General features: G+C 60.4%; 2 protein-coding genes across 10 annotated transcripts; one reads left to right on the top strand and one right to left on the bottom strand.

Moving 5' to 3' along the window:
• Positions 1-1,051: 1,051 nt before the first annotated feature.
• LOC113876438 (ETS translocation variant 3-like protein) lies at positions 1,052-6,213 on the top strand. The gene is made up of 5 exons (XM_027515647.1): positions 1,052-1,126; positions 4,024-4,258; positions 4,589-4,784; positions 4,878-4,995; positions 5,397-6,213. The coding sequence occupies exons 1-5, from the start codon at positions 1,060-1,062 to the stop codon at positions 5,843-5,845; spliced, it is 1,065 nt and encodes a 354-aa protein (XP_027371448.1). The 5' UTR covers positions 1,052-1,059; the 3' UTR covers positions 5,846-6,213.
• A 387-nt stretch (positions 6,214-6,600) lies between these two features.
• ARHGEF1 (Rho guanine nucleotide exchange factor 1) lies at positions 6,601-26,937 on the bottom strand. Of its 9 annotated transcripts, XM_027515642.1 has the most exons (32): positions 26,659-26,835; positions 24,780-24,932; positions 24,265-24,445; positions 22,057-22,099; positions 21,879-21,962; positions 20,893-21,006; positions 18,667-18,765; positions 18,362-18,404; positions 17,861-18,107; positions 17,196-17,225; positions 16,814-16,913; positions 16,557-16,653; positions 16,446-16,475; positions 16,069-16,206; positions 15,045-15,150; positions 13,692-13,859; positions 13,295-13,440; positions 11,345-11,491; positions 10,950-11,032; positions 10,578-10,703; positions 10,375-10,489; positions 10,149-10,249; positions 9,981-10,058; positions 9,670-9,745; positions 9,402-9,569; positions 8,790-8,877; positions 8,556-8,642; positions 8,136-8,203; positions 7,958-8,044; positions 7,413-7,576; positions 7,230-7,332; positions 6,601-6,968 (listed from the first exon to the last, which is right to left on the bottom strand). In XM_027515642.1, exons 4-31 carry the CDS (start codon positions 22,084-22,086, stop codon positions 7,249-7,251), a joined length of 2,904 nt encoding a protein of 967 aa, XP_027371443.1. In that variant the 5' UTR covers positions 22,087-22,099; positions 24,265-24,445; positions 24,780-24,932; positions 26,659-26,835; the 3' UTR covers positions 6,601-6,968; positions 7,230-7,248. The 9 variants fall into 9 exon arrangements, with proteins under 9 accessions (XP_027371443.1, XP_027371440.1, XP_027371441.1 ...); XM_027515639.1 differs by lacking the exons at positions 24,265-24,445; positions 24,780-24,932 and adding an exon at positions 14,439-14,450 and having other exon boundaries at positions 26,659-26,937; XM_027515640.1 differs by lacking the exons at positions 24,265-24,445; positions 24,780-24,932; positions 26,659-26,835 and adding exons at positions 14,439-14,450; positions 25,436-25,714.
• Positions 26,938-26,949: the final 12 nt, after the last annotated feature.

Genomic DNA, 26,949 nt, shown 5'->3' with positions numbered 1-26,949 from the left:
TGGGATGAGCAGGGGATGAGACAGTATCTGAGAATTGAGGAACCCAAGGAGAGAGGTGTCCCAGGAAGTGGGGGTCTGAGAGGGGGGACCTGTTGCAAGGCGGAGGGGGGGGAGGGAAGGGGGAGAGGCAGATCCAAGGGGTGGGGGTGTCTGAAGGGGGAGGCAGATCCAAGGGGTGGGGGTGTCTGAGGGGGGAGGCAGATCCAAGGGGGAGGGGTTTATGGGGGGAGGCAGACCTAAGGGGAAGGGGCTGTCTGAGGGGGGCCGTCTGCAGAGGAGGCAGGCCCAAGCGGCGGGGGTCTGAGGGGGACAGCGGGTTTAAGGAGGGCATCTGAGGGAGCACTCCTGTGGGCGCTGGGGGCCGCTCTGTGGGGTGGGTGGGGCGGAGGGCAGGGCGGGCAGGGGCTGGGCCGGCCCCTTCCCAGCCCGTCGGAAGGCCGCCCCCCGCCTGGTGCTGGCTGGCTCTGGGCGGACAGATGAGAGTGCGGGGCGGTGCGCGAGCTGGACCAGCCAGCCCCGGGGCCAGCCGGGCGGAGTGGAGGTGGGGGCGCAGAGGTGGGGAGCGGGACAGACCGGGGACAGCCACAGAGGGAGACCGAGGGAGAGCCCGAGACGCAGAGACGGACCCCGAGAGGTCAGGCGCGAGGCGAGGGATGGAGAGACAGCGGCAGAGACGGTGCGGGGTGGTGCGGGGCGCGAGTGTGAGCCGGGAGTGTGAGTGAGTGAGTGGCGAGGAGCGCGGAGGGAGGCTGGGAGCCCGCGGTTAGTGGTAAGGCACAGAGGAAGGGGAGGCTGCCGGGAGGACTGGCCGGGAGGGAAGGACCGGGCGCAGGGCCGGGAGAGGGACTGGGAATGATGGGACCAGCGGGCAGAGAGGTGCCTGCAGGGGGAGGAGGGGGTCAGGATGCAAGGGGTGAGGGCGGCTGGGGCCTGGGTGGGTGGAGGGGGACGTCCCCTTGCAGTGCCAGCCCCCAACTGACTTGGGTCTGTCTCTCTTGCTTGCTCCATCCTGTCCTCATCCATCTGTCTGTCTGGCCTCTCTACAGGGCTGGCTCCAACATGGACTGTAGCTGCGTCTCCGACCTTCTCTTCGCCCCACCCGCCCTGCCGGCTCTCTGGACCCCTGGTAACTGGCCCAGACCTGCCCCACCGTTTCCTCAGCCCTGGGGCCTTCCCAGTCCCCTGGCCCCTCCTTTCTGCATCTCTCACTGTCTTTCCTCCTTCTGCCCGGGGTCTGGGGTCTCGGTCAGAGTCGCCTGAATCCAACCCCTTAATGAAAAACTTGACTAAAAACTTCACGGCCAGATGTCCCTGCCACCTGCCTGCTGGGACATGAGGGTCTTTTGGAGGACAGGTGAGGTGTGGAGGTCTGAGTGGGACAAGGATGCCGGGGCCTGAAGACCTGGGGTCTCGGCCGGCCGCAGTCTGCTTCCACCCAGGACCTGCGGGCAGAGGAGCAGGGAGACTTGAGACAGACGGGCGCTGATGGCGCAGGGCCGGGGACGAGAGGGGGCACTAGATCAGGCGCTGGTGGGCAAGTGGGCAGACCCAGGCAGGGGAACACGGAGGCGCGGCCCAACCAGCTGGAACAGGAAAGAGGACGGTTTGCTTGGAAGTGGACACCCAGACCAGGGATGTGGACGACAGTAGGATCTGGACATGCATCTAGGTCCAAGTCACACGCTCCACAGATGGGCAGTGAGAGAGAGAGGGAGAGGTGTGTGTGTGTGTGTGTGTACACCACGAGACAGAGTGAGAGGTGAGAAGACTCCGTGCTGGTTATTTAGGATCCTGGTGTGTCTCTGTGTCACCCTCCAAGAAGAACGGGTCGCACTGGGGAAGTGTGCGTCCATCTCTTTGTTGAACTGGTTCTGCCTGCTTGTCCGTGCACGTCCGAGGTCACCTGAGCGTGTCTCCAGACTGAGTGTGTTGTGTGTCTTTGGGACTCGGAGTGTCCACAATTCCGGGTTGGCGGGGGCGGGTTGTCTGCCAGCTCGCCTCAGTAGGCAAAAAGCCTTTGACTGCTCCTTCCGTGGCGTGTGGCATTCTGAACCAAACGGAGGTCTAATCTCGCTGCATTTTGGGTTGCGTGGGTGGATGGGTGGTCCCCCAGGCCTCTGTGTCAGGGGCTGTGTCTGTGTTTGGGGCGTGGGGCTGGTTCCGTGTGTCACTGAGAGTGGCTGTGCACTGGGGGCTGTGTTGTCTTGATGTGCGTGTGTGTCTGTGTGCCGAGATTGTGGGTCCTCCTGCCTCTCATTGTGTCGGCACGTATAGCACACCCGAGAACACGCGTGGAGGACAGGCCGGGGTGTGTGTCTGCATGTTGTCATCTTCGGGGTCATTGGGCGTGTCTGTGTGATACAGTCGCTGGGACATGTTCCGGGTGTGAAATGGGCCAGAGCTCATGTGTTGTTGATTCATTCGGCTGTCTTCTTAGATGAGAAAAACCCCAGACGGAGTTGAGAGAGAAATTCTCTTTAGGGAGGAAACTGCCTGGCCTTCCCCAGCCTCGGGCAGACCCTGGGCAGCCTGGCTGGGACCCTGCTTCTCCTTGCCTCATCCCTGAAATTCTAACAAACCAGAGAGGGCAAGGAACTGCCTGGGACCACACCAGCAAGTGGATACCAACAGTCTCCCAGCTCAGAGACCCTGACCCTGCCACCCCAACCACCCTCCTTTCCTGCAGATTGTAGGCTAATTCTGCCTTCTGTTTTCATGCCTGGGTCTGGGGTCTCTGAGGAGGGGGACGGGGACAGAGGCTGTGGCACGGAAGTGGGACCCAGGGCCTGGAGCCTTGTGGGTGGGCGGTGAGATACAGGGGTGGGAGAGCCCCTCGGTCTCCACCTAGCATCTGTATGTCTGGACACTGGGGTGCAGGGTGCTCATTGGAGCTGTGGATGCTAAGAGTTGGTTGTGGGACTTCCCTGGAGGTCCAGTGGTTAAGAATCTGAGCTTCCACTGCAGGGGGCGTGGGTTCAGTCCCTCGTTGGGAACTAGGGATCTCAGGAGGCAACCAAAAAAAAAAAAGAGCTGGATGTCTGTGGCAGGGGTGGGATGAGGGGGTGCTCTACTGTTAGGGTGTCACGAGGGTGTGACTGTAAGGGTGACACATGCGTCTTGGCGTAGCACTCACGGTCTCCACCACAGGGTGCTTCATGTGGGCGTTTGGGGTTCTGTGTCTTCTCATCACAGTTGCGTTGTTCGCGGGTCCCAGCGCTCAGGGGCCTGAGATGTTTGCAATTGTGTGTGCCTGGTGTGAATGCCTTGGTGGCACGTTTGTAGTGTCATGCTCCGGCGGGAGTGTGGCTCTCTGATACAGCCGGGGGGTCCCTCGAGGGTGAGCGGATGTCTGTGTGACAGGCTGTGTGCTGTGGGCATCTGCACACACACATACTCTCAGACGGACATGGCACAGAGGCAGGGCAGGGACACAGGGAAGTGACAGGTATAAATATACGGACGGGTACGGAGGCGCATGTGTACGCAGGCCCAGCCTGGATGTTCCAGGGTGAGGTCAGCAGGGGCGGCGGAGGGGTGCAGGGTGGTGAACTTCGGGGAGAGATGGACAAGGGACAGGGAGAAGAGATAGCAGGAATCAGAGGCCATTCAGAGTACACAAGAGATCAGACCTCAGGGCTGGCAGGACCAGGCTGGGGCAGTGCAGGGAGAACGCAGTGGAGGGCGTGCCCTTTCCTGCAAGCCCCTCCCAGACCCTCCCCAACATCAAGGACAGGGGAATCTGGTCCCTGCCACCCTCCAGCCCAGCTGTGCCAAGGCAGGAGTTGGGCTGCAAGTGCCAACCCAGGGCCCCCAGACAATGAGGTCTCCCCCTCTGTTTGGACAGTCTGGGGACTGGACACCAAGTGGGGTGCGGAGAGTGGGAGATGTGGAGATGCTCCCCAAAGATGCCTGAGGCTGCTCACTAGAGACCAGGGGTCAGGGGAGAGGGGGATGCCTCCTGGTCCCCCGAGCCCCCGACTCGGCGCACTGACCTGGGGCCACTTCCCTGCCTCCCATCCCCAGGCTTTGCCTTCCCGGATTGGGCCTACAAGCCGGAGTCGTCCCCCGGCTCCAGGCAGATCCAGCTGTGGCACTTTATCCTGGAGCTGCTGCAGAAAGAGGAGTACCAGGGTGTCATCGCCTGGCAAGGGGACTATGGGGAGTTCGTCATCAAGGACCCCGACGAGGTGGCTCGGCTCTGGGGCATCCGGAAGTGCAAGCCTCACATGAATTATGACAAGCTGAGCCGGGCTCTGCGGTGAGGAGGGGCTGGGGACCTTGTCCTGCTCCCCTCACTGTCCCTCTGGGGCCCTGTCCCCTGGGGGCTTTCCCTCAATTTCCTGGGGGCAGAATCGTATGGGATCCCAGCGCACAGGGCTCTGTGCCTGTAGCTACCATAAGTATCCACTTGTGAGTGAAGGACCAAAGCCCTGGACTTCAGAGCCACACAGGGCAGGATCCTAGCCCCTGCCTGGCCCTGTGACTCTGGCTTCAGTTTCCCCAAGCTGTTGTGTTCTGTGCTGGGCGCCAAGCAAGTGTTGGGGGCTCTGCCTTCATCTCTGCATCAGTGTCCTCCCTCTGCTCACAGCTACTACTACAACAAGCGGATTCTCCACAAGACCAAAGGGAAGAGGTTCACCTACAAGTTCAATTTCAGCAAAGTTGTGCTCGTCAATTACCCGTTGTTGGACGTGGCGGCTGCCACCACGGGCTCCCCGCTTCTGCTGACCCCTGGTCCCTTTGGGGGAGCCCCTGGCCCAGATGCTCCTCCCCTCACCCCTGAGGTGAGTTTGGATCTTGGGGTCCCCAAGCCCTGAACCTCCTGGGGAGGGGGCAGCCTGTCTGAGCGGTACCTATTCCCTCACCTCCCTCTCTAGACCCTGCAGACCCTGTTTTCTGCTCCACGCCTGGGAGAGCCGGGGGCCCGGGCACCCCTTTTCACCCCCGAGACAGACAAACTGCGTCTAGACAGCCCTTTCCCATTCCTGGGCTCTGGTAAGGGCCTGGGAGTCCAGGGGTGCCCCCGGGGTGGGCAGGCATGCTGTACGTGTGTGAGGGAAGAAGATGGGCAAAAATAGAAGGGGGAGAAGCCAGGACGCTGGAAGGAGGCCCTGGGTGAGGCTGTGTGTGCGCATGTGTGCACATGCGCGTCTAGAAGTCAGAGGACGTGAGCGAGGTGGAGCAGAGAGGAGGGCAGCTGGAGAAGGGGTCAGGCTGACAGCAGAGCTTTGGGGGGCACTAAATGAATGGGAGGCAGGCAGGGACGTGGAAATGAGGGGAGCCACGTGAGGGTGGGAGATGCTGTGTGGGAGGACGATGGGAGAAATCAGGTGGAACACGGCAGGAAGGAATGACCCAGTCTACCTGACCCCCTGTGCCCATCACCTTCTCCCCAGGTGCCACTGGCTATTCCAAGCCCCCTGGCCTGCTGGGGCACTTCAGCCGCGCCTTCCCTGAGCACCCCTGGAACTTCAGCCCATACCTCACTGGCCCCTTCCCCAAGCTGCCCCCGCCTCTCTACCCACCACACTTCTACCCCAACCCCCTGGCCAGTTCTCTGGGCCACCTGCCCTCGGCAGGGGCAGGGGGCGGCCCCACCGCCACGCCCCTGCTGGCCGCCACTGGGGAGGGCCTAGGCCCGGAGCGCCCCGCGGGCCTGGCTGTGGCCCAGCGCCTGGCGCTACCGGGGGCCGGGGGTCCAGAGGCTGCGCTGGGCGGGAAGGAGGACAGCGACTCAGAGCTGGAGATCACCGACGTCAGTGGCTGCAGCTCTGACAGTGACGGCGACGAGGGCCTCCCCGTGCCCCCCAAGGCCAAGGCGGGCAAAGGCGGGGTCGGCAGCTGAGCCGCTGCGGGGAGATGGATTCTGCCGGGGCAGAGACCAGGGCAGCCGCCCGCGGGGCCTCTTCCATGGTCTGGTCTGCCCTTGATGTCCTGCCGGAGGCTGGGCCTGGGCGCATGGCTGCCCCAGGCTTCTTCCCCAGCCCCAGACTGGGGGGTGTCACCTCCCCTCTCCAGCGAGGGGAGGGGACACGATGACCTCCAGCCTCCTCCCCAGGCTCCAGTGTGAGCGGGGGGGTCCCCGCCTGACCCCCCTCTCCTGAAGTGCAATATGGCGCCCAGCCTCCCCCCTGCCCACCTGCCCCTGTGCTGTGACCTGAGTGTTTGTGCGGCCTTGTCTCCCCCGTGCCGGCCCCAGTGCTGACGCCCGCCCCCCACCCCTGCCCACAGGCCCCCTGGGGACAGGGAGCTCAGAGCAATAACCCCGCCCCCAGCCCCCACCCAGGAGGGCCCCCTCTCCCCCCAACCCCCATCAGCCAACCCCAGAGATTTACTACAAAAATAAACGAACAGAAAGAAGTGTGAGATGCTGGATGCCCAGCATCGTCGTGGGTGACCAAGGGGGCTTGGGAGTGGGGGCCACGAGGGGTGTGTGTGTCGGGGGGCTGGCCCTGGGGAGTCAACATTAAGACACGGAATCTGATGAACGCAGAGGCGACGCAGTGGGACAGATGGAGGAAGCAATGCCAGACAGTCTTGGGGGGGAGCGGTTTCCAGACGCCATTCTGGGGCCCTTCCCCGCCCTCACACACTCAGACCTCTCCTTAGATAATATATATTAAAAAATAAACCTCCAATTCAGGATATAAAAACAGAGCAAAGGCACTTGAGGGGTGGGGGTTGGAGGGCCTGGCCACCCCCCCACCCAGGCAATACTGAGATGGCCCAGGAATGGGGGCCAGGTGGTGCCCCCCCGGAATGAAGCCCTGAGTCCCCCAAGCAGGAGGGAGAGAAGACCGAAGCCAGTGGGAGGTGGCGGGGGGGCAGTGATCCCATCTGGGCACCCCCAACTCCCCCAAGGCGTGGCCTGGGGCAGCCTGGCTCCCTCTCCTCAGGCCCCTGGGGTTGGAGACGCTGGGTAGTCAGGTCCTGCAGTGGTGGGTGGCCCGCTCCTTCTTGCGAAACGCCTGGGGGCAGAGGAGAGGCAGGAGCAAAAGGGAGATGGGGGGAGAGATGGAGAGAGACGGATAGGGTGGAAGGGAGGGTGGGGAAGCAGCACAGAAGAGCCAGAGAAACAGAGATGAAGACAGGAGGCGGAGTGGGGAGATGCAGAAAATCAAAGATGGAGGGAGAGAAATGGACGGGACTGTGCAGCTGTTAGCATCTGATGGGGCCACTCGGGCGCTTCCTCTTTGGCCTGTGCCCGGCTCCCCTGGTCCCTCACTCACCTGCCTGGGGCAGGGGGCCTCAGGTACAGCCAGACTGGGGGACGGTGTTCTCCCCAAGCTGAGACAGGAGGAGTCTCAGGCGGCAAAATTCCTCCTCCACCTCCTGGTTTTGGGGGATCATCAGTGAGAAGGGCTCCTCCACTTAGCCCCTTCCTCCCTGCTCCCACCCCCAGGCCACACCACCTCTAGCTGTTTAATGGTCTCCTCCAGGCTGAGCAGCTCCTCCCGAATTTCCTGGGGCTGCGTTGGGCTCAAGGGGCTGCCCCCCGGGACCCCATCCCCTTCGAGGGGAGGCCCTGCCCCGCTGTCTTCCTCCGAAGGCAACAGGAGCTGTTTCAGGGTCAGCACTGGACAGGGGTGAGGGGACAGAGTCAGAGGTGCGGGGGGCGAGGGCTGGGAGATGTAGCTGGGGATGGGTGTGGGCCTATGGTGGGAAGGAGCTTCTGGTTAGTCAGACCTGAGGAAGGGGCTGGGGTATGTGAGGAGGGGTGCAGGGGTGTGAAGCTGGGGCTGAGGGGGAGGGCACCTGGGGAGAAGCTGAACTGAAGGTCAGGAAGGGATAGGGGCTGCAGGAGGCGAAGGAACTTGGGGCCACCAAGGACGGTGGTGCAGCATGGGCTGTGCATGTGGTGGACTGGTGGGCTTGCTTCCGGCACCTGAGCATAGGCAGGTGGGAAAGCAGTGTCGGGGCAGGCGGTGGCCGCCCTGCGCAGGTGGGGCTGAGCTACCTTTCTGAAGGGCCTTGGCGGCGAGCTGGCCCTCGAGGCCTTGTCTGCAGAAGGGCAGGAGGGAGTTGAAGAGTCTCTCCATCCGGCCTGGGTCGGGGAGCGGAGAGGGGGCTCAGATCCTGCCAGGCTTCCTGTGGAGCCCCCCACCCCCATTCACTGCCGCTCTATCAAGGCTCACCATCTGCCGGGGGCATCTCTCGGCTGCCATTGCCGTTTTCGGAGCTGCTAAGCAGGGGTTCACGAGTGCTGGGGGGAGCAAGTGCCGGGTGACCCCACTGCCCTGGCCCTGGTGGGCAGCAGGGGCAGGGAGACAGGGAGCTGGAGGTGGGGAAGGCAGGGAGGTCCGGAGATAGAGACAGAGGTCGAATTTGGGAGACAGGGAGACAGAGAGGCTTGGCCAGTGGAAGACAGAGAGGCCTGGATTGGAGACAGATGGGCCATGGTGGGGTGGGTGTACACGTGCACACACCTTCACATGCATGCACACAGACACACACGTGCACATGCACGCACATGGAGACTGGGCTGGAGCTCGGGTTCTGGGGACACACGGGGAGGCTGCCCCTTGACCTCTAGTTCCCTCTCCTGGCCCCCTCACCTGCTGGGGCCGGGCCGGTGTTTGGGTCGGGAGGTGCGGGAGGGGACCTTCAGGCATCCAGCGGTCTCGGTGATCAGGGTACACCAGCTGAGGAGACAGGCCAGACCCCTGGGCTGTCAGAGCCCCCAAACCCTGGGCCAGGACATTCCTCCCCTCCCTGTCCCCAGAGGCCCTGGGGCCCGGGCCTCCTCCTCATCCTCCTCCACCCGCTCCAGGAACCCAGACCCCGCTCACATCCTCCGCTCAGACACCGTCTGCGCCACCAGCTCGTATATCTGGGCCTCCTGGTCCCAGGTAAAAATGACATAGAAGGCTTTGTGATCTGCAGGGGGAGGGAAAAGCGAGACTCAAAGCCAGGGTCACCCCAATGTGCCCCTGGGGAAGTCCCCCATGACCTTAGGGCTCCCAGGATTCAACTCACTCACTCTGTCACCCCTCCGGAGACCTCCCTCATCTAATCAGGAAATAAGTCCCCTGTCTGCTCTACCTACAAGACTTGCAGGACCACTCCCACCATCATGGCCCCACCAGGTTTCAATTCCTGCTCCCTATAGCTCCCAAGAGGCAATCAGGGCATTTTTTTCAAAATACTGCTTAAAACTGGCAGCTCTTCTGTGCAAACACCTGGGGGCAGTTTCCCATTTAACTTAATAAAATCCACAAGCCAGCCTGGCACCCCGGCCGTGTCCTGTCCAGGGTCCCCCCTCCCAGCCTCAGCCTCAGGGCTGCCAGCCACCCACCTCCATCCCTCCCCCGCCCCCACCGCCCCTGGGCGCAGAGCATGCGCGCCCAGCTCTTCGGAGGGTTCCTCCGCCATCCTGGGAACGGCCGTGCCTGGGGCCTCACCGGTGGCCACCTCGCGGGTCATGGCGGAGGTGAGCCGCAGCACTGGCCGCAGCATGGTCTTGCCATCGGGCGTGGGCGTCAGCGTCCGGCTGTGCGACTTAAGCAAGAACCGCTCGTCCTGGCGCTGAAGCAGCAGCAGCAGGTCATCCAGCAGCAGCACGTGGACCTCTGCGGGTTGGGGGGCAGGGCTCAGCACCCCCACCTGACACCCTGGCCCTGAGGCGCCCCCCCCATCCCCGCCCTGCTCGCTGCCTGCCCTGGCGCTCACCCACAGCCTTGTCCTTCGTCACCCGCCACGTCAGTGGGCCCTCGTAGATCAACCTCTTCTTGGTGATGTCTAGGTTCTGGAGGCAGGAAGGAAGGGGTGATGGCCGGTGAAGACGATGGTGGGGTGGGAGAAGGTGGGGATGACCACGGGGGGTTGGTCAGGTCAGCTCATTCCCCGCTGGGAGATAAGGGGGGTGGGGTCAGAGCTGAGGGGCCCCTCTTGCTTCCTGGGTGAGCTATCAGGGAATGCTGAGCGTGGGCAGAGAGGAGGGGAGGGGAGCAGAGAGGAGGGGAGGGGAGCGGGGAGGGCACCTTGAACTCGCTCAGCATGGGGTCGTTGCTCTGCCGCAGGTGGGTCAAATCCAGACGCCTCTGATAATCTTTGAGCCGCTAGGGGCAGGGAAGGGAGGGTCACTGGCTTCCACGGACCCCTGCATACGCACACCCCACCGCCCTGGCCCAGGGCCCTGTCTGGCTCACCAGCAGGTCCTCCATGTCCCGCACGGCAAGGTTGACGTGTTGCAGAATTTCCCGGCAGCACTCGGCTGCCCGCTCCACTTTCTCCCGTTCCACCGGCTCTTCTGTGGGCAAAGGGGGAGACCGGGCCAGGGGTGAACCCCAACCCTGGAAGCTCCAGGTCCCAAGGCTAAGGCTGGAGGCCAGAAAGCCAGGGTCCGCCAGGACGGAGCGGGGCTGCTGTCTCTACCTGTGTTCTGCTCGATGCTCTGCAGAAGCAGTGGGTACTTGGTCAGACGCTGCATCTCGGTGGGGATCATGTCCTTCAGCTGCAGCCGGCGGCACCGGGGCCGGCTCTCGGCCTCCTGCAGGAACAGCAGCGCTGAGACACCAGGACGCCGGCCCCCCTCTCCGGGGACCCTGGGGCCCAGACCACCTCCCACCCCACCTCACCTGCACGAAGGTACAGAACCGGGGCTCCTTGCGCTGTTTGGCTTTGAGCTGCTCTAAGGCGAACGACTGGCGGCTACAGAAGCGGGAGGAGATTTTCTGGAACCACGAGCCCTCGGCACCATCGAACTACAGCGAGAGGCAGGCCAAGGAGGGTGTCTCAGGTGGGATGGAGGACATGGCTAGAGGCCCAGACCCCTGGGGCTTGGATGCGGGTAAGGTTGAGACCCTGGGCCTGGGTTCCAGGTCCCCAGCCAGGAGGAGGGGGCGGGGAGGGGCGGGGCGATGGAGTGGAGGGGCGGGGCAGCGGAGGGGGCGGGGCAGTGGAGGGGAGGGGAGGGGCAAGTAGGCGGTGCCTGGGCTGGGCTCTCTCACCCGGGCCAGCAGCACATCTCCGATCTCCTTGATGAGGTAGCCACTGTCCTGCCTCCGCTTCATCAGGGAATCAAGGAATAGGGCTGTAGGGAGCAGAGACGAAAGGCGGTGCTCCGTCAGGGTCCTCGAGATTGGATGCAGAGCTGGTCTGGTACTGGGGGGTGGGGGGTTGGACTGCAGGTGGATGTGTCGGATCCTTGGGGCCGGTGACCGCCCCCCGCCCCCGACTCCCTGCCCCATGCCTGTTGATGATGTGTCCCTAGGAGGTGAACTCTGGGCATCTGGGGTGTGGCCCTCCCCAGTGCTAGACCAGAGGCTGCCCGGGGTCAACAGCAAGGCAACGGAACAGAGAGCTGGCAGGTGGGACAATGGGAGGGCCACAGCCCCGCACTCACAATGCACCTCGATGAGCTCGTCCAGGCTGGGGAAGATGTTCTGGAGCTCCTCCTGGGAGTAGAAGCCCCCGTCCGCTATGGGCTGGTAGAAGACGTCGTGGAGCACGCGGAGCATGCGCACATGGGCAGCCTCCGTCACCAGGAGCTCTGCGGGGACAGTGGACAGAAGGAACAGTTGGGGTTGGCGAGCATGCAGACTCCGGGGGTGTAGGGGGGCCGTCTCAGAGGCAGGCTGGGGAGGGGATGGCACAAGGATGACTCTGGGTGGAGCATTCGCCCCTGAAGTAGCCTCTGAGAAGTCCTCCACGCCACTGCCTTTCTCCTACGGCGGCTGCAGCCAAGGGGACCAGTAGTCCCGGTTTGCCCCATACCATGGGTTTCCCAGGACATGAGGTTTTCAGCGCTAACTAGGTCGTGTGGGCATGCACGCTCAGTCACGTCTGACTCTCTGTGACCCCATGGACTGTAGCCCACAAGGCTCCTCCACCCATGGGATTTCCCAGGCAAGAATATTGGAGTAGGTTGCCATTTCCTCCTCCACGGGATTTTCCCAACCCAAGAATCGAACCCGTGTCTCCGGCATCTCCTGCACTGGCAGGCAGATTATTTACCAACTGCACCACCTGGGAAGTCCCCAAACCAGGACAGTCCCAGGCAAATTGGGGACAAGTTGGTCGCCTTACTGCATGCAGCTGCGTTTCAAGTCTAACCATCCAGCAAGTTTCTCAGGCTGTTTCTGGTACAATGACTCTGACAGGTTGATGGCCTGGGATCCAGGGGCCTCCGGGGGGTGCATGCCCGAGTTCCAGGGATCCCCAAAATCCCCAGAGACTAAATGCATGATTTTGTATGTTAAGTATGCATGTATTTCTGGTGAAAGAAACTGCCATGCTGTCCAACATGGTAGCCACTAGCCATGCCAATAACTCTAAACTTTGCTTAATTAAAATGAAATATAATGCACAATTCAGCTCTCAGTTGGGCTTTAGATGCTCAACAGCTGTTATGTGGCTGGTGGTTACCATGTTGGAAAGTACAGATATTTATTGCATGTTACCATCATTCCAGAAGGTTCTATCAGATGGCACTGGGAATGTTTTGACTATTACTCTCAGAAGGATCTGTGACCCAAAGGGCATCTATCCACTGCCTTAAAACTTCTGAATGAGAATCCTTCTCAACCATTAAATAATCTGTAAGTTAACTTCCAAATGAGCTTCCCAAAACACTCTACATCTGGCAAACCTCCCTCAACACAGACACAATTTGAAATCACAGGGAAGAATTAAGACAAAAATGGTATCTCTCAGCTCAGAAGCAAGCATTGCTAATAATATATTATCTTCCCAAACTTTTCTGGGTGGGAATCTTTTTCTCCCGAGTGCTTAAGATCATAGTCGTAACAGCAGTCACAGCTAAATGCTCTGACCCTGGACCCATCACTGTGCTGAATGCACGAATCATCTCATCTTCATCTCTGTGGGGCTTTTAAGAGAGGAGTTATCACTGCCCACGTTTCACAAACAAGGAGACAAAGGCTTATGCCTGAAATGCAACTTTTATAGACCGTTTCTGGCTGTTCACGTCAACACTGTCCCGCACTATAAAAAATTATTTAGAGAGGATTTCCCTGGTGGCCCAGTGGTTAGGATTCTGTGCTTCCACTGCAGGGAGAGAGTGTGGGTTCAATCCCTGGTCAGGGAACTAAGATCCCAATGCCGTGCAGCATGGTCAAAACAAAATCATTCCTTGGAAATGTCACTTCCAGCAGCTGCCTTCCCATTCGTTCCCTGAGATGTTCCAATTTAGCTAACAAACGGCCCTCTGAGGAACTGGGCGGCCTTCAAGCTCTGGTGTAAGCAACACCTAGATGGCCATCCCCCTGCATCTGTCTTTGCCAGAGGTGGGCTGTGTCCTCAGCCACAGTGGGCTGAAGGGGGTGGCACTCACCGCTGATGACCTCCTGCCGCTTCACCTGGCTCTTGGGCAGGCTGTGCAGAATGTCCTGGGGGACAAGCTCTCGCCAGCCAGGCGGCTCCTCTGGTTCCAGCTCCAGTCCTGAGCGGCCCGGCTCTCCCTCATCTCCAGGCTCCGGGCTGTGGGACAGAGGCCTCGTCAGGTCCCCGGCTCAGGGCATCCCAGGAAAGAGCCTTTGACTCCTTCCACACCCATCCCCTAGGGTGGCCCAAGCTGCGGACCAGCCCCCAGATCTCTGGAAAGCAGCCACTCACCCCTCTCCTGTGACCACTGGAGGCCCACAGTGACCTCAGTATCTGATATCCCCCACCCCAGCCTCCCTGACTCTCCAGGCTGCCTTGGTGGATGGAAGGGGGGGGCAGTGACGTACGTGGCTCGTCGGGTAGGGCCAAGCACGGCCGTGGCGGAGCTGGGGTCCATGTCCACGTCGCTCCGGGAGCGGCCCCCACCCCGGCCCTTAGCCCCGAGGCTACCCCGGGAAGGCCGGCGGCGGTCACTCACCCGCAGGCTCTCTGAGCGCCCCAGACGCCCTGACAGCCTGGACCCCGAGGCCAAGGACAGAGTCAGGCCCGGACAGATACAGGGAGAGACCAGGACAGGGAGAGATGGGGGAGACCAGGACAGGGAGAGACAGGGAGAGACCAGGACAGGGAGAGATGGGGGAGACCAGGACAGGGGGAGACGGGGGGAGACCAGGACAGGGAGAGACGGGGAGACACCAGGACAGGGGGAGACAGAGGGGAGACCAGCACAGGGATCAAACATGCAACAGAAGAGAGGAGAGAGTCAGAAGGACCAGTGTAACTTTGGGGTGCAGGGGCAGTGGGGGGTGGTCAGAAGGGATACTGAAACTGGCCGGGGAGGGTCAGGGACAGGGAACCCAGTAGGGAGCGAAGGACTGCCCCCTCCCTTCCCTGAGGCAGGGGGATGGGGGGCAGAGCCAGGAGGCGAGGCGGGGAGGGGGGTTTCAATACTTAGCTCTTCGGCTGGGAGGGTGGTGTCCCCACCCACCCCTCACAGGGGTGTAGGGGAAGGGGTGGCCCCTGGGGGGAGGGGAGGGGCTGGGAGAAATGGGGGAGGGGCTAGCCCTCCCCCTACCCAGGGCCCAGGCACCCACCTCTTCCACTTTCTGGGGAGAGAGGGGGACAGGGTCAGAGGTGGACCCAGAGGGAACCCGACTCACCTCCCCCACCCACCACAGGGTCCCCAAAGCAGCAGCACGAGGACTGGCAGGGGGCAGAGCCTGCCCCCCAACTGTGAGGGGGACAGGGCCCCCGGGCATGGAGCACAGAGGGCTGGGGGGAGGGAGGGAGGGGGCGCTGGGAGGCAGGAGCAAGGAGGCTGGGCTGGAGGCTTAAGAATGGGTGGGGGGGATGGATGGAAGATGGGGTGGTGGTAGGGGCAGAGGGAGAGGGGCCAGGAAGAGCTGAGAGGGGGTAAAGTGGAAGACGAGGAAGAAGGAGGAAAGGAGAGAAAGAGGGAGCAAGGGGAGAGGAGAAAAAAAAGTCAGTGAAAAAGGAAGGAGAAGAAGAAGGGAAGGAGAAAGGGAGGAAGAAGGAATGGAGGGAGAGATGAGGAAAGACAGAGAGGAGGAAGAAGGGAGGGGAGGCAAAGAGGCAGGAGCAGGGCATAGTGGAGTCGGCTCGCTGGGGACGGGCAGGCCAAGTGGCAGCACAACCCCCAACACGCGCCCCCCGCCCATAACACGCCCAGCTCCGGGCACCTTTCTGTGTCGGCAGCCTCCTCCGTGCTCTCCAGCGGCGCTGGGGCGTCCAGGCTGGCTGGGCCCTGTGGGGGCGGGTCCCCCACCTCCAGGAGGGCGTCAACACCTGTGGGGACAATGTTGAGGGGGGAAGCAAGGCTGTCTGGAAGGCCCCTGTGGTGGTGAGACCCACACCCCCCTACACCCTGGGGGCCTCCACTCCTTGAGCCATCCACTGCCTGGCCGGCACCACGTGGCTGCTCTGTATTTTAGTGGGGGACAGACGGATGGAAGCTGGTAAAGAATCTGCCCGCAGTGCGGGAGACCTGGAATCGATCCCTGGGCTGGGAAGACCCCCTGGAGAAGGGAAAGGCTATCCATTCCAGTATTCTGGCCTGGAGAATTCCCTGGACCGTATAGTCCATGGGGTCGCAAAGAGTCGGACACGACTGAGTGACTAAGCACATACACAGACAGATGGAAAGAGCTCTGAAAACATGGCGGCCAGGGCCCAGTGGGTGAAGATGTCGCAAAACTGGGGTGCTAGTCTCCCACTTGGAGAGGAGACTGGATGCCTCCACATTCATTCATTCTCCCTACACTCCACTGGGACTTGTGGGAAGAGAATGTATCCCATTTAGAGGGGAGGAGGCTGAGGTTCAGAGAGAGGAAGGCTTCTAAAATCTGACACAAGTAAATTGCAGAACCAGGATTTGAACCCAGGCCCTGGCCAAGTGGCTGTCTGGGGGGAGGTCACACAAGGAGTGGGAGACATTTCCAAGGAGCAGCCAGGTTCACCATCTAAGGGGGCTGGTCGGCCATGGACTTAGAAAGGGTTCTGGGAAATGAAACCATGGGGGTTGGTGGGAAATGTAGTCCAAGGAGGTGGGGAAATCCATCACCAGGACAGAGGTCAGAGCTTAGGAGGAAAGCCGTGGAAAGGGTAAACCAGGGGAAGGAAGTGGTTATCAGTAACACTGGTGACAAGGAGCAGGGAAGGCGGAGGACCAAGGGGCTGTTTTGCTGTGGGGTCCAGGAAACTCACCTGGCTCCCGGTCAGGGCTGTCCCCAGACAGAAGGTGCGGAGAAACTCCGGGGGTGTCCTGCCCAGGGCCTCCGAGATTCCGGTCCCGGGAAGGCGCCCCCTGACCTCCCTTACGTTCTGTAAGGCCTGGCTTCTCAGCTGGAGACGTATCAAGGGAGAAAATGGAGTATGAGAGTCAAGCGACTCAAATCCACAAGGGCCGGGGGATCTAAGAGGCTGCTGTGCTCGGTCCTCCCTGTCGCCCAGGAGACCCCTCCTCCACCCTCGGACTCAGGAGTCCCAGCCCCTTGCCTCTCCTCCCCTCAGACCTTGTGGGTCCCCCCACCTCCCCTCTTAGGTCACCAGGATGGATGATGCTCTAGGTTTAGGACCATTACCATCAACTTCGACCTTCGGGTGTCGAAAATCTGGGGGTGAAACGAGAGATGGGATCGTGAGGTGGGGGCAACACAGGGAAGTCAGGGCAGGGCCAAGGCCGGGCACCTCACCCTGGGGCTCTCCCCGGTTCCAGCGGGCGGCATCCAGGAAGCTGCTCAGGCCTTTCTTGGTCTTGGTCGGTTCATCTGACCGCCGGTTCCCTATCATCTGGGGAAGGAGTCGGGGGAGGGGGAGCTGGGCATTTCTGGACCAATGTTGACAGAGGGCTCAAACCTCAGGGGCGCAGAGGCTTCCGGGGGCGGGTGGTGGGGAAGGCCCTCTCTGGGGAGGAGAAGGCCAGGTTTGGGGGAAGCACTCAGGGAAGCACCTTTTTCCGAAAGAAGTTCCTCCCGGACTTCTTGTCCCCACTCTTGGTCCGCACCCCAAGGTGCCGCATGTACATGCTGATGGCGTTGACCACGGCGGCGCTGTGGGGAGGGGACGGTGACGGGGAGGGGACGGTGAGGGCACACGGACTGACGCGCAGGCTCCCAAGGACGCAGGGACCCCACTGCCCCTACAGCTTCCCCTCCGCCAGCTTCCCACCCCCGCCCCAACATTTCCTGCTGGGCATCTGAGCAAAGGGAGAGAGAGGAGGTTCTAGGGAACAGGGCCAGGCGTGCAGCTCAACGCCCAGGCCCCCAGGTAGACTCCCCCTTCCCTGGGGCCCATGACACCAAACTCCCCACTGCCCTCTTTGCTTCCATCACCTCTTCTCCTCATCGTTAGAGATGGTGTGCCTGTAAGAAGACAGAAGTCTGTGACCAATGTGCTAAGCCTGGGGCGCAGCACAACAGGTCACTGTCCCCTTCAAAGAGGGGATGGCCGGGGGCACTCTGCCGAAGCATCTGGGATGGACAACTGCTGGAGGAGAGACCCTCACTCGGGGTGGTGGGAGTTGCAAGGGCAGGACCCAAAGCACAGGCCTGAATGCAAGACCACGGACGGGACCTGGGAACTGGGAGGGACCCCCAAGCTGGGAAGGGAAGATGCAAAACCAGATGGGTGAAAATTCGAAGTCTTCCCAGGTGGCACCAGTGGTAAAGAACCTTCCTGGCAATGCAGATAGATGTTAAGAGACACAGGTTTGATCCCTGGGTTAGGAAGAGCCCCTGGAGGAGGGCATGGCAACCCACTCCAGTATTTTTGCCTGGAGAATCCCATGGACAAGAGAAGCCTGACGGACTACAGTCCATGGGGTCGCAAAGAATTGGACATGACTGAAGTGTGTACACAAGGGCCCCAGAAGTCAGAAGAGGAAACCAAATGCATGGAAATGACCCCTGAAGCTGAAGAGGGAGTCCAGAAGCAGATGGGACGAGGATGGGATAGCAGAGGGTGCCCCCTGGGCTAAGGAGAGACCTGCCCCACTCACTGCATCTCCTCCAGGTGGGTCAGTTGCCGCTCAGCCAGGTGCCGCTCCCGGGCCTCGTAGCTGGCACGGTCCCGCGCCACCCAGGCCCCCAGCTGGACCAGCTCCTGCTCCCAGGGTGTCATGCCCATGAGCTTCTTGGAGCGGAAGTCCTCCAGCTGCCGGACCACGGCTACCTGCTGGCTCTGCACCACCTCCTGCACGAACTGCCGCTGGAGATCCTCAGGAAAGAGGTCAGGCCGCGTGCGGTCTGCGGGGACAACAGGGCCCGGGCTGGGGGCCAGTTCCCTGGGCCGTGAGTCCACCCCTATCCCTGCCCACCCTTGGACTCTGACAGCCATGCTTCCTTGGGCTGGGGTGGCCATGAGACAGGAAGGCATCTCTGCTGTCCAAGGACCATGGTGAGAGCGTGGCCTCCCACCCCGGGGGGTGGGGGGAGGGGGCGGTTCCTGGTCCCTGCTAGAGACCTCTCCCTCACCCCAAAGTCCCCTTTTGTCTTCTTACCAAGTTCAAAGGCCACGGCAGGAGGGACCATCACTCGTAGAATCTGCTCAGGAGAGAGAATGGAGTGAAGGGGAGGACGCAGCGGTAAAGGGGCTGCCGTGATGGGATGAAGGGATGGTAGCCCAGGCAGCAGGTGGGAATGATGCTCTGACAGGAGGAGCAGTAGATGGAGAGCCAGGCTGGCACGAGGTCTCCCACCAGGCGGGCCAGGGCTCCCTTCACGCTGCCTTCAGCAGGGTGGAGGTTGGGAGGAGTAGGGTGGCTGCCCAGGGGGTTGGGGATGGGGCCCCCTCGGTGTCTCTCACCGAGTGCTTATCCAGGAAGCTGTGGTAGAAGTCGATGAAGGCTTTCTTGAACTCCTTGGGGCCCAGGGAGCCCAGCATGTCCGCATGCAGGCAGCAGAGCTGGGGGACACAGAGCGTGATCCATCCTCTTCCCGCCCCACCCAACTGCACTGCCCCTTGGAAAGCCTCGGGATGCAAACCCTCTGGGAAGTGCTCCCTGATGTCCCCCATCCCCACACCTGACTCCCTCTCAGCTGCCTGGGGCCACTGCACCATTCCCTTAATTTTCTCTCCTGTGAAATAGTTCTTTGGTCTGTCTTCTCTCTGCTGCTGCTGTTAACAACAGCTGCTGTTACACCGCCCCCAGCTATACTAAGAGGGCTCAGTGCATCCCAACACTGTCCAAACCCTTTACCTGCATTAATCTGTTCAACCATGGGGAGGACCATCATTATCCCGTGTTGCAAATGAGAAAACAGTTAGTAACTGACAAAGTTGGGATTGCATTTCTGGCAGTCTGTCTCTGCAACTCTTCATTGCAAAGCAATACTGTTACTCAAGGGCGTGTGTGTGTGTGTGTGTGTGTGTGTGGCAGCCAGGAGGTTCTGATTCATCGGTGTCTCCAGGCCTAGCGCACAGCAGGGCTAATCACATAAACAGAAGGACGAGTGACGCTCGCTCACTCATTCATTCATCAAGCATTCCCTGAGGTTGCCTGTGGAGGAGCCCTCTGCTGGGTGACACTGGCAATGCTGTGGGGCCTCCAACCTGTCCTGGCTCCTGGCAGACTCTCATCAGGTAAGGGACATGGTCTCAGTCGGCTAAGAACTCGCCCCAGTAATCTATGCCTGCCCCCTCCCCACCCCCCCAAAAAATAAAAACTCCATCTGAGGCTAACAGGAAGCAGCCCAGGTGACCACAACCATCTCCCGGCCGCTCCACCAGTCAATGAGGTGAGAGAACAACATGAGGACAAATCTCAAAACGCCAAAGGCCATCTGGGTCACGTTAGTCACACCCCTGGCCCTGGCGAGGCCTCAGTTTCCACATCTGGAAAGGGACACAGCAACCAGCACAATCCCTGGGCTAAGTTCCAGGAGCTCAAGTTCCAGAAACACTCAGGCTCAGCAGGGGGACTCCTCTGCCCAGAGGGCCAGTGCCTCAGGCATTAGGGGAGGCTGGGTGGGGGGAGCACTTTTCTGGCAATTTCCTGATTTCCTGTTTCTGAAACTTTGGTGTCAGTCAATACAGCCTTCTCCCTGCCACCCCCAGGCATCCCTTTCTGCTACTTCCATCAGTCTCCTTGTTTTCTGGAGGGGGCTTCCCTGGTGGTTCCAGATGGTGAAGAATCTGCCTGTTTTGTGAGAGACCTGTGTTTGATCCCTGGGTTGGGAAGATCCCCTGGAGAAGGGAATGGCTATCCATGCCAGTATTCTTGCCTAGAGAATTACACAGATAGAGGAGCCTAGCGGGCTATAGTCTATGGGGTCGCAGAGTCAGACACGACTGAGCAACCAACACTATGACCCACGTCCAGTACAGAGCAGTGCTCTGGTCTAAGCCCAACTCCCGGCTTATGCTGGACTGTGTGGGGTCCTCATGGGACAGGACCCCAATCCACAGAGCCTTCTCCAGCCAGCACTGGGCCTTCTTCCTCCCTAAGCCACCTGCTGGGTTCTCTAGACTCTGCAGGCATCTCCCAGAGAGTACGCTCTGCATCCACAGCTCCCCGGTATTTTCTGCCTGATACAAGTTTTCTGTCGCGTCCATTATGTCCTCTGTGCCTCGTGGGCTGCTTGTAGCAGTCGCCTAGTTTCTGGACCACGGCCTGCTGTGCTGCCTAGGCCCGAAAAGGCTACTGGCTTTCTCCCAACCACCAGCCCTGAAGCACTGACTGGAGGCACCTGCAGAGCACTTAAGATTCTGGGGCTAAGGGCGCTGTCACTGACGGGTGATGCTGCCATGGGCATGGGACAGCAGCCGGGGCATGGTTTTTCTCCAGGTTGCTGGATTCTGTGTTGCTCTGCGAAACTGCACCCTGCTCTGCTCAGAAATTTACACTGGCAGCTGCAACCTTGTCTGGGCCCCATGGCTGGCTTCCTGGCTCTCAAGCTATGTGCTCTGGGTCTCTTTCCCAGACCCTCCTGACATCCTCACGGGCCTAAAGCACTGAACACTGCGGCAGGTCCCAGCCCCGCCCCGTGCCTCCCCGGCCCCGCCTCCGTGCCTCCCCGGCCCCGCCCTCACCAGGGGTCCCGGCTCAAACTGCATGGCCACGTGCTGCAGGAGGGCCATGAGGTGGGCCGGGCGCCGCTTCACCTGATCCAGGTTCTGGAACTGGTTGTTTTGTTCCTCAGGGTTCTGAGGGGCAGGGATGGGAGTGAGACAGAGGGGGGCATAGGAGGGGCTTGGGGCTTGATCCCCGCTCCTCTTCCCCAGCAATTCCCCCAAAGGATCCAAGCTGGGAGGTGGGGGTGCTGATGATGCCACTGCTGGGATGGTGGCCAGTCAGGGGGTGGGGAGGATGGATGAGACTTCATGTTCTAACGGTGGGTGGTGAGGAGAGAAATCAGGAGAGATGGAACGAGGATCTGAGCTGTCATTACGGGGAGTGGGCAGCGATAAAAACTGCAATCAGAGTAAACCGGCTGACAGCTTGTGCTGTAATATCAAAAGGAGGCACTGAGGATGGGGTGAGGGGATGAGGAAGGAGGTATTAGGAAGATGAAAGAGATATGGGGGCTTCCCTGGTGGTCCAGTGGTTAAGAATCTGCCTTGCAGTCCAAGGGATGCCAGTTCGATCCCTGGTCTGGGAGGACCCCACATGCTGCAGAGCAATTAAGCCCGGGCGCCTCAACTACTGAGCCCACGTGCAGCAACTACTGAAGCCCTCAAGCGCCTAGAGCCTGTGCTCTGCAACAGGAGAGAAGCCACCGCAGTTGAGAAGCCCATGCACCACAACAAAGAGAAGACCCCCCCATCCCTGCCCTGCGTCCCCGCTCGCCACAACTAGAGAAGGCCCGAGCTCAGCAATGAAGACCCAGCACAACCAAAAAATAAACTAAATACATCTTTAAAAAAGAGAGAGAGATGGGTAGAGACAGAAGGCCGAATGACAGCATCAGAGGATGGAGAACAGGGTGTAAGCCGGTGCGGACGCTGGGCATGGGGCTGGAGGGCTGGGGCCCCGGGGAGCCTGAGACAGAGGCTTTTCCAGCCCGCCTCCCTCTCACCGTCTTCAACTCAATCTCAAAATCCTCGTCCTCTGCCCCAATGATGCTGACGGGCGCCAGGCCGGGTCGGGGGGGCCCCGGGGCCTGTGGAAGGGGAGGGATGGCTTCAGCCCGCATTGCTCCCCGCCGCACAGCGCCCCCCACCCAACTCCCTCACCCCTCGGCCCTCTCCACTCACCGCCCCTCGGGCGACGTCTTCTGCCTCCATGGGCACTGCCGGGCTGGGGGAAGAGGAGGGGCCGCGGTTAGAGGGGAGGGAGGCGGGGAGAGCAGGGCGGTTACTCACAGATTCCTGGCCCAGGTGCGAAGGTGAGTAAACAGCCTCCTCTCCCCCCCATCCCGGCCTCCACAGCTCAATGGGGCCTCTGTGTGGCGACAAAGAGCCCTTCAGAGGCCAGCCAGGGCGGGGAGCCCGAGGACAGGGAGCCGCGTGTTGGGGGCAGCTGGAGGCCAGGAGCCTGGGTCCATGAGAGAGCTGTGGCCCAAGAGCCTGCGATTTGGAGTCCCCTGATGAAGGAAGGGCCTGGGGGCTCTTGGATCTAAGTAAGGGAGGAGGGGTTGGGGAGTTGGGTCCTAGGCGGGCAGGGCTTGCAGGCCAACAGAGTTGGAAAAGTTAGAGGGGAGCTGGGAGGGAGATAACCGGGGTGTGGGGGCTTGCCTCTGACCTGCGACAGGCCTGGGGCAGGATGTTGCCTCTGAACCCACTAGCCCCACTTCCTGTGACAGGAAATCACAATAGCAAATCCCCCAACCCCCAGCTCTCTCCACAGAAGAAAACAAAACTGCGAACCCTCCTCCTTCAGGGACCAAGAGGCCTTGAAGCCACTTCTCTCCCTCGGGGCCCTGGCATCTTTCCGGCTCCCATCCCAGAAAGTAAGGGACGGCCGTCAGATAGCTCATCCCCCCAGGTGCCTCTGTCTCCCTCACCCCACACCCACCCGTCCCGTCTGTCTGTCTGCCAGCTTGCCTCTCCCCAGCTGCCGCTCCCTGGCTGTCTCTCCCTTGAGTCTGCCTCCTGTCTTTTGCCTCTTTCCTCCCTGATTCTTCATTTTTGCTCTCCCTTCCTTCAGACCCGGCTCATTTTTTCCCACCGGCTCTGCCTCCCCTCCCCCCACATCCGCCGAGGCCCCACCCTATCTTCTCTTGCTCCCCGTCTCCCCTCCTCGCTCTTCGCAGCCTCTGTCTCCCCATGTCTGGTTCCTGCAGCCACTGTCCCCGCACCTGTCCGTGTCGCTCGCTGTCTCGCCTCTCTCTCCCATCTCTCGCTGTCTCTCCCATCTTGTCTCCCTTAGAATCTCCACTTCTCCCTGTGTCTTCCCACCAACATCGTCGGTGTTCTTAATTAGTCTGACTAATGCCACTTGAGCCCGTGTGTCAGGCAGGAAGGAGCTGTGGAAACGGGTGGGGTGTACCACGGTGGCGGGGGGGGGGGGGGGTGGGTTCTCCCCACAGCCCAAAGCTATTTATAACCCTCGTCGCCTGGTCGCCTGTGTCCCATCCTTCTCCTCTTCCACTGGCCTCCTCCCTAGCACTCAATAAACGGCAGCCGGCCTTTTGACTCTGATCATTAAACAATAATGCCTTCTGGAGTGTCCAAGTGCCATCCTATGGGTTCACCCAAGCTGGCCTCATTTTGATTCTTTTCCATAAAGTGTGTTTGTCCAACATCCAAGCTTGGGTGACTTCAGATCTGAGCATTGTTAAATGTTCACATAAATAAAGTTGCAAACCAAGGCAGAAGAATAGTAGTAATTATTTATTATGAGAGCTGAACTTACACTGCACTTACAGTGTGCTAGGCGCTGCTCTAAGTGCTTCTCACAGAGTAACTCACTGAAGCCTCATAACCACAAGCAGCCCCATGCTATTATTACTCCCATCCGAGTCAGAAAACCTTCACCAGGCCACCAGCTGCAGCTTCTGGGCTGGAAGGCATGACCATGGACACGGAGGGTCCACGCTCATCCCACTCCGGGGTGGGTGGAAAAAGTTCGACAGAGGCAGGGGTGATTCCAAAAGGGCCAAGGCAAGGACAAAGGTTTATCTGAGCAAATGCTTAGGTGCCAGGCAGGCCTCGGAACATGCACTTGATAAGTATTACTGCCTTCATTCCTCATCACCACAATAGGAAATAATAGCTAACGCATAATGTGTACTAAGTGCCATGAAGTACAGTATTAGTGCTTGACAGGTATAAACTCAATCCTTTCAGTGACCCTGAGCAGTTGTCTTATTACTGCTATTCCCATTTTACAGAGGAGGAAACTGAGGCACAGCTTATAAGAGGCAGTGCCAGGATTCTGACCCAGGCAGGCTGGCTCCAGAGTTTATGCATTTAACTCCCAGAATGTGCTGCTTTGAGAGCATGGGGAATCCACATGCCTACCTTAGGAAACTGCAATCTCAATCAAAGCTGAGACACAGCAGTTCTCCCTATGGTGTCCGGGTACATGGACACTGTGGCCTGGGCAGGAGTTTAGACTGGACTCAGCTACTCCACAGAGGCCTGGGCTCAGAGAGGATTGGGGAGGAGGGTGGCTCCTTAAAAGATGGGTCATGAAGGAGTCCTGCAAAGTTAGAGAGTGATAGGTGGAAGCGGTCAGATGGATCTAAAGGCAAATGACAAGGCCTGCGGTGCAGCAGGAGGGTGCTGTGTTTATGGGGCTGTAGAGATGAGGGCAGGGTGACAAGGTCCTTAACGATGGGGGTCCGAGAACAAAGTGGGCATGCGCAAGGACTACATGGGCACCTGGGTATTATGCAGGGCTCGGTGTCTACAACAGGCTTTCCTGGTGGCTTAGATCACAAAGAATCTGCCGGCAATGCGGGAGACCGGGTTCAATCCCTGGGTCAGGAAGATCCCCTGGAGAAGGGAATAGCTACCCACTCCAGTATTCTTGCCTGGAGAATTCCATGGACAGAGAAGTCTGGCGGGCTGTACAGTCCACGGGGTCGAAAAGAGTCGAACACGACTGAGTGACTCACAGTTCAGGGACTCTAAGATATTGAGTGGATGACCCTGGTCTCCAAGAACCTCTGGGAGCCTTAAAGAAACTAAAACACAGAGTAGTCAAGGTTAGTCCTTGGAATGCCTAAGGCCCCGGATTCTGTTTGACACATGGTGGTCTACAAGGATCCCTGGCCACAGGATCGTAAGTCACACAGGATCGTTAAGTCCATAAGGGAAAGAAGCCAGTGTGTGGGACCTCTGGAGATTTAAAAGGGGTACAGAATTCTATGGGGAGGTTGGTGGTCCCCGAGACCCACGGTCCATAGGGCCCCGGATTCTAGCAGATGGTATTGATGTATCGAAACCCCCCTTCTGTAAGGAGCTGCACATCCACGCGGGGTCATCAGGACCCCTTAGAGGGTCTGTAGGACCTAGTGATCTACATGGAACGTGGCAGGTCTACACAAGCCCCAAATCGTATGTAGGACGTGGCGGGTGTACACGGGCCCTAAATCCTACACGGGACTTGGCAGCGTGCATGGTCAGGGTTGCTGGGGAGGACGTGCGGAGTCAGGGTCTGACGCCCGCCGGGGGCCGCGTCCCTCACCTGCTCCAGGTCGGAGGCGAAGCACCGCAGCAGCCAGAACCGAAGCCTCCGCGCGCCGGCTCGGGCTCCCCCACCCCCGACTCGGAGTCGCTCTAGCCAGCCCGGAGTAGGCCTTTGCGTCCAGCTCCACTCCTCCTGCCAGCCGTTCTAGCCCGCTCCTGCCGGGCTCCAGCCCAGAAAACTCTACTCCTCTTTGCCGGCCGCTCTAGCTCTCCGCTGAGCCACGCAGGCCAGATAGGGCCGCTCTGGCCTGTCTAGGAGGGCTGGCGTTTCCGTATATCGACTGCCCCCGTCAGTCTCCTGGACCCCGCCCCCTGCCCCCCGCCCCCCGGCTGGAGGCGGGGATAGTTCCAGCCCCCAGATCAGTGTTGGTTCAATCCGAGATCACGTAGTCGCCCCGACCCCTAGCCGACCCCCCCCAGACTGGGGTCCCCGTCCTATCTCGCAGCCCCAACGTGGGACCGTTTGAATTCCCAACGCCTATACATTAATTCTCCCTGCAGTGCCCCCGCCCCAGACACCCCCGCACACTTTCTGCTGGGGCTGCAAAACAAAATCCTGCAAAACAAAATCCTTTCATCTAACATGCGGAAAAAGTAAGTAACTCTCTCCGGGCCTCAGTCTTCCCATCTGTACAATGGGGAACGATCTCCAGTTTTTGTCCCCTACAACCTATTTCCCAGGGTATAATTCCTGACCCAACCCAGAAAAAGACCTTTCCAAAAAATGCTTTCAAACGCGTTCTGCAACTTTCAGCTTCAAGACAGCCTATGGCCTATTGCCACTTTTCCTTTTGAGTGGCTCTAAAGTATGCAGGCTTGAGGACGGCGCTTGGCTGAAAGCACCTGCGAGTTCAAATCCCAACTCCACTCAGTCTCACGATGTGCGTGCCCTGGGACGAGTTGGTTTTACTCCCTGGGTCTCAGTTTCTCCACCCGTGCAATGGGAGTGCTCATCCATCCTCCGCCGGACGGTTGGGAAGCTTTGACCCCGGGCTTGCAGCCCTCATCTCACCTCCCGGGCCCTCAGCAAGTATTACTTCTCCTCTCTTTGTCCCCTTTGACAGATGGAAAAACTGAGGCCCAGGGATGGGCGGCTGCTGGCTCAGCCGGGCCGGTAGGAGGCCCCTCCAAGGCCAGCAGCGCCCAGCCCCCTCCCTCCTCCTCCCCACTTCCCCTAGCAGCCGAGGGGAGGGAGGCCGGGCGGGGCCAGGGACGGTGTACCTGGTGTCCGCGCGGGGTGGTGACCGGCGGGGCGCCCGAGGTCGGGCTCGGCGATCCCGGTCCCGGTGTCCCGGCTCCCGCTTCCTGGCTCTGGCGGGGCAGGAAGTTGGGGCGTTTTTCCGGAGGCCCCAGCCCCGCCGCCCCTCCTTGCTTCCTGCCCGCGCCCCGCGCCCGCCCGGCACCTCCGCTTCCTTCCCCTTCTCGCCGCCGGCCCCGCCCTCCTTTCCCCGCTCCGCCCTGGACCTGCGGGCATCGGCCCCACCCGGACCCCGCCCAGCTTCTCCCGGCTTT

Source organism: Bos indicus x Bos taurus, chromosome 18 (assembly GCF_003369695.1).
Source record: "Bos indicus x Bos taurus breed Angus x Brahman F1 hybrid chromosome 18, Bos_hybrid_MaternalHap_v2.0, whole genome shotgun sequence".
NCBI lineage: Eukaryota > Metazoa > Chordata > Mammalia > Artiodactyla > Bovidae > Bos > Bos indicus x Bos taurus.
This window is presented reverse-complemented; position numbering and strand designations above follow the sequence as displayed.